The following is a 5,463-nucleotide window of genomic DNA, read 5'->3' as shown; positions in this document are numbered from 1 at the left end:
CTGTGAAGACAGCACAAAATGCAGACTGGAAAGGACAGGTGAGACGTGGAAACCTGTCTGGTGGGAAACCAGGCTAGGAAAGACACACACCTCTGAGAGCCTGGGGAGAAGAGCTGCTGCTGGAGGTGGGTACAAGTGCACAGGAGTGATAATTTCAGCCTCCCACATCCCCTTAGCCCCAAGCTCTTCTCCCCTGCACTGGGTGCTTCTTTTACAGTCTGATTTCTGAAAAGCACTGCCCCCTTTTCATTGCAGAAAGGTGAAGCAGATGCTATCAGCTTGGATGGAGGTTTTGTCTACACTGCTGGCGTGTGTGGCTTGGTGCCAGTGATGGGAGAAAACTATGAGGGTAAGCAGAGCCCAGGCTGCCCATCAGGGCCCGGGTGGTGGGGAACAGGCTGGTGTAAAGACACTCTTTTTATTCTGAAATCTAGAAAGCAGCCTCAGTGCTGCATCCTGCAGCAAGCACACAGAGCTCTGAGGCAACTCTGAGCACAACGACCTCCAGCTCCCCTCCTCATTTGAATCCTGATGCCCCTGTCCTTTAGCACCAGCCTTGGTAAAACTAGGTGGTTTGGCTTAGAGGAGCAGATGGAGGCTGTGCTTTGCTCTGGTGATGCCCAAGGTGCTACCTGAAGGAGTCATTTCTCAAATGAAATTTCTCCAGCAATTAGTGAGCTCGATCTTCTATTGAATATCTTCTATTGAATATCTTCTATTGAATATCTTCTATTGAATATCTTCTTTTTTCCTCCCTCAGAGAACAGTCAATGCAGCAAAGCAGAAGGAGAACCAGGTAATTACTGCCAGTAGAAGGACAGAAAACAGTCCTGAGAGATACAAGCAGAAAAAGATATAAGCAGCCACGACTGGAGGATAAACAGCCAGTCTCCACACAAAGATCTACTGTGTCCAATGGAGACAGCAAAAATCTGGGCGACAAATTTAGTGGTCAGATGGAAATCCTGGGCCTGTCAAAGCCTATGGTAGCAGCAGAGATGTGTGCTTAACTGCTGCTGCCTGGCGACTTTTTTTCACAACGACCTCCAGCTCCCCTCCTCATTTGAATCCTGATGCCCCTGTCCTTTAGCACCAGCCTTGGTAAAACTAGGTGGTTTGGCTTAGAGGAGCAGATGGAGGCTGTGCTTTGCTCTGGTGATGCCCAAGGTGCTACCTGAAGGAGTCATTTCTCAAATGAAATTTCTCCAGCAATTAGTGAGCTCGATCTTCTATTGAATATCTTCTATTGAATATCTTCTATTGAATATCTTCTATTGAATATCTTCTATTGAATATCTTCTTTTTTCCTCCCTCAGAGAACAGTCAATGCAGCAAAGCAGAAGGAGAACCAGGTAATTACTGCCAGTAGAAGGACAGAAAACAGTCCTGATAAAAGCAGAAAAATATATAAGCAGTCACAACTGGAGGATAAACAGCCAGTCTCCACACAAAGATCTACTGTGTCCAATGGAGACAGCAAAAATCTGGGCGACAAATTTAGTGGTCAGATGGAAATCCTGGGCCTGTCAAAGCCTATGGTAGCAGCAGAGATGTGTGCTTAGTTGCTGCTGTTTGGAGCACAGCCACACCATAATGGTGCCAGGGCTGTGAGCAGGGAAAGGGAGCTTGGGTTGTAGCATGAGGAAACTGTTCTTTAGAGAAATGGGAAGAGGGAGAGGAGGGAAGGTTTTTGTGCTTTGCTAAAGAGGACAGAAGAAATCAGGAGGAGAGAAGAACTCCTCAGGTATGTCTCACTACAGCCTTCTTGCACACCCAAGCATCAGAGTTCTGTGGGGCAGGGAAATGCCAAGCATCATAACACCCCAGGAGCGTGGTGGGAGGAGATGCATCACATCTGCACACTGAGGTCCTCAGGTCCATCCTTATTTCTGCTCATTTCTCCTCTTTTTTCTCTTCTGGAAGCATCCTACTTTGCTGTGGCTGTCGTGAAGAAATCCAACGGCGACATCACGTGGAACAACCTGCAGGGGAAGAAGTCATGTCACACTGCTGTCGGGAGGACTGCTGGCTGGAACATCCCCATGGGCCTGATCCACAACAGGACAGGAAACTGCAATTTTGGTGAGCTGAGCTTTGCATCCTTGTCTTCCAGCTGGGAACCTGCTGGCTTGATGGGGAAAACCTTTTCCCATCCTTCAGCTGCTTGTTGAAGTTTCTCGTGCCTCAAAGATTCCCACCTGGAGGGGGGAAGTGGAGAAGAGTTTGTTATTTCAGGTGTCATGGAGGAAAATTTTAGGGTGTAGGTAACTGCTTTGAGATTGCTTGTAAGATATAGTCCATGAGCTGCTTTGGGGGCTTTGCTTTCCTTTCACATCTCTTCCCTTCCCTTTGTACCAGCCCCAAAGGTATGCCCCAAAAGGGACTAGAGGCTGCCCCAGGTATAGGGGGACTGGGGTTTGTGCAGGGTGTAGAGTGGGGGTAAAGGATGGAGTTATAAATCCCAGAAGGGAAGGGCTGAGGGCAGGGGACAGAAGCTGATCTTTGTTCAGGAAACTTAAAGGGACTGATCTGCCTGCAAGGGAGTAAAGGGGTAAAAGTCTGTCTTGGCTCTGGGACTTTAGGGGTTGTTCAGAATCTCTGTATTGATGAAATATCTGCCAAGATAGTGCCTGTTGCAATCGAGCCTGAGGTGCTGCTTCATTATCAGGAATCACAGGACACAAGATTCCCAGTGCAAACAGAAAGCACGTGGTGTGCTGTCCATTGAATCCTTCTCCCAGTCTGTTCCCAGCTCCCAGTGACTGCTGGTACAAGTTCAGTAGGAGAATGAATTGTTAAAAATAAACCCTAACTTTTCAGTGCAGGAAAAGTGATTTTTTTTTTCCTTATCCCTGTGTTCAGATGAATATTTCAGTGAGGGCTGTGCTCCTGGCTCTCCTCCCAACTCCCGTCTCTGCCAGCTCTGCCAGGGCTCAGGGGGGGTCCCACCAGAGAAATGTGTTGCCAGCAGCCATGAGAAATACTATGGATACACTGGAGCTTTCAGGTAGGTGGTGGAGACGCTCAGGTTGCTCTCAGGTACTCTGCATCCAATGAGGGAAGTTGCCTTCCTGAGTTAAAATAAGCCACCCTCCAAAAAGTGCAGAGACCAGAGGTCAGCCCAGGTGCCATTGCCTCTGTACGTGCTTGGAATCAGCTCAAGCCTCAGAAATATAAAATAAAACAATAATAATAATATTGAAAATAAAACAAATTGGCTACTTAGCATGTGAGAAAGACACATAAGTTTTTTTTTTTCCAGACTGTGTTTTAGGTATCCTTAAAATATTCATGGCAGGGCTCCTAGAGCTGCCTGTCCTCAGAGGTTAATGTTATAAAATAAGACCTAGGTCAGAATCAAATCTGGAGAGGGCTAGAATTCAAGCACCCCCTTCACCTGCCTTTCTTTGTACTTCCCAGGTGCCTGGTTGAGCGAGGGGACGTGGCCTTTATTAAGCATTCCATCGTGGAGGAAAACACTGAGGGTATGTGGTTGTTCTGTGGCACAGGTCTTGGCAGGGCTGCATTATCTTTTTGCCCCTGGTGCAGAGGGTGAATGAGCTTTACCTCCTCATCCTGTCAGTCTCACACCTCCTGCAAGAGAAGCAAAATTCAGGTGTCTGCCCAGGGTGGCTCTTCCCAGGCATTTCTGCAGAGGCACTTCCCCACCAGCTCTCATTTCATTCCAGCTGCACGGTTATTCAGGCACAGAATCCAGCCTCGACACCCTGGTGCAGCCCTCTAGCTCCCTGCTTGCTTGGAAAGGAAAACTTCACGTTTCTGAAAGCAGCAGCTGAAGTTTTCCAAGCATTTTGGGGAAAATAAAAATGCAGGGAGGGAGATGTAAGGAAATCTCCCAGCCTGCTCTGAGAATCTGACTCATCCCACTGACTTTTCCTGAGTTTTAATTGCAGACTCCTTTGTACACACTGAGTCTCCAAGTATCAGTGCATGTGCAGGCAGGGACAAGTGCCTTGCTTAGGTGTTGTGAGGCTGACATGGCTCTGCAAGATCTCTGCATCTCCAACCCAATCTTCTTTAAAGGCAAAAATAGAGAAGAATGGGCCAAAAATCTGAAAATGGACCAATTTGAGTTGCTGTGCACTGACGGGCGACGGGAGAACGTCATGGCTTACAGGACCTGCCACTTGGCCAAGGTTCCTACCCACGCTGTGATCACACGTCCTGAGAGGGCAAGAAAAGTCCGTGAGCTGCTGGAAAGACAGGAGGTCAGTAGGAGGGAAGTGTGCTGGGGTTGGTTTTATGCAACACGTTTGCATTTCTGGAGCAACGAGGCTCTGGGTCAATGTGGAAGATTTTAACACACCAGTATGGGGTGAGAGCCTGGTCCCTTAGCCCTCCATCCCTTCCAAACTGCTCTTTCTCCTCAGCCACCTTGGCAAATGCACCTTTAGGGGACAGGCAGATTGTAGTAGCTGCTGTTGTCGTGCTCCTCTGGGATGGTCTCTAACCCAAGGAGGCAGCAGCCTCCCTGCACACACACAGTTCTGCAGCTACTGCTGTAATCCTAACCAGGTTAAACCAGCTCTGTTGGATTTTACACTGGAAACAACATTTCCTCCACTGTCAGGGTCTGTGAGAGGCACTTGAGAACCCAGCTCCTTTTCCTTTCCCTCAGCTGGGGGCTCCCTGGGGTGATGGTGAAGAACTAGGACTAAAATCTGGGCTTGCACAAGCCGTATCTTGTCATCTTTCTACTTCTTACACACACTTACCTCTCCGTGCCTTTATTTCAGAAACTGTTTGGAACCAAAGGAGTGGCAAAAGACAGGTTCAAGATGTTTGAGTCTGAAACCAAGGATCTGCTGTTTAAAGACCTGACCAAGTGCCTGGTGAAACTCCGTGATGGAATAACATATAAGGAATTCCTTGGAGATCAATACTATGCCTCAGTGGCTAGCCTCAATACCTGCAATCCATCAGGTACCTCCACCAGCCCTGGGAAACAGTTCATGTATTGCATGTTCTTAGTCTCCCAGGCACAGGTTTTGTAGCTGTCCATTTCAATTTTCAAGCAAAATGAGGATAACCCATGAAGATGCCAATAGATTTTTCTCAAAATTCCTTGGACTCACTGGAAAAAAAAAAGTCTTGAAGTCTCCTGGCATCAATGGGTGTCAAAGAATTTTACTCCCCTTTAGCAAAGAGGCACTTTGAGGAATGGTAGAAAGACCCCCCTGTCCCCTCAGTGTGTGTTTAGTGCCATTTGTGGTTAACACACATTTTTTTGTGGCACACAGGATGTATTTTCCACACAATGTCACTGTTGGTGTGGCTGGGAGCGTGCTGGTGGGATGGGAGTGCTGAAAGGCAGGATCTGAACTTCTCCTTGTCCTTTCCCTTTCCAGAACTCCTCCAGGTGTGCACTTTCCTCGAGGACAAGTAGTGAGATGGGAAGCACCCTTGCTGGAGGGGGAGGAAACTCCAAGCCATGACTCCTTT

At 47.9% G+C, this 5,463-nt stretch overlaps 1 protein-coding gene across 1 annotated transcript; it reads left to right on the top strand.

Annotated features, from left to right (window-relative positions):
- Nucleotides 1–255: 255 nt before the first annotated feature.
- LOC103773975 (ovotransferrin-like) lies at nucleotides 256–5,407 on the top strand (the record flags this gene model as incomplete). The annotated part of the gene is made up of 8 exons (XM_008941358.1): nucleotides 256–349; nucleotides 761–796; nucleotides 1,924–2,082; nucleotides 2,863–3,007; nucleotides 3,421–3,485; nucleotides 4,045–4,229; nucleotides 4,758–4,944; nucleotides 5,370–5,407. Coding segments are annotated over 8 exons (909 nt in total), but the record flags the coding sequence as incomplete, so codon positions are not given.
- Nucleotides 5,408–5,463: the final 56 nt, after the last annotated feature.

The sequence above is a fragment of the Merops nubicus genome, unplaced genomic scaffold, assembly GCF_000691845.1.
Source record: "Merops nubicus isolate BGI_N331 unplaced genomic scaffold, ASM69184v1 scaffold20315, whole genome shotgun sequence".
Classification (NCBI taxonomy): Eukaryota; Metazoa; Chordata; class Aves; order Coraciiformes; family Meropidae; genus Merops; species Merops nubicus.
Note: the sequence above shows the minus strand (reverse complement) of the source record. Positions and strands in the feature narration are given on the sequence as shown.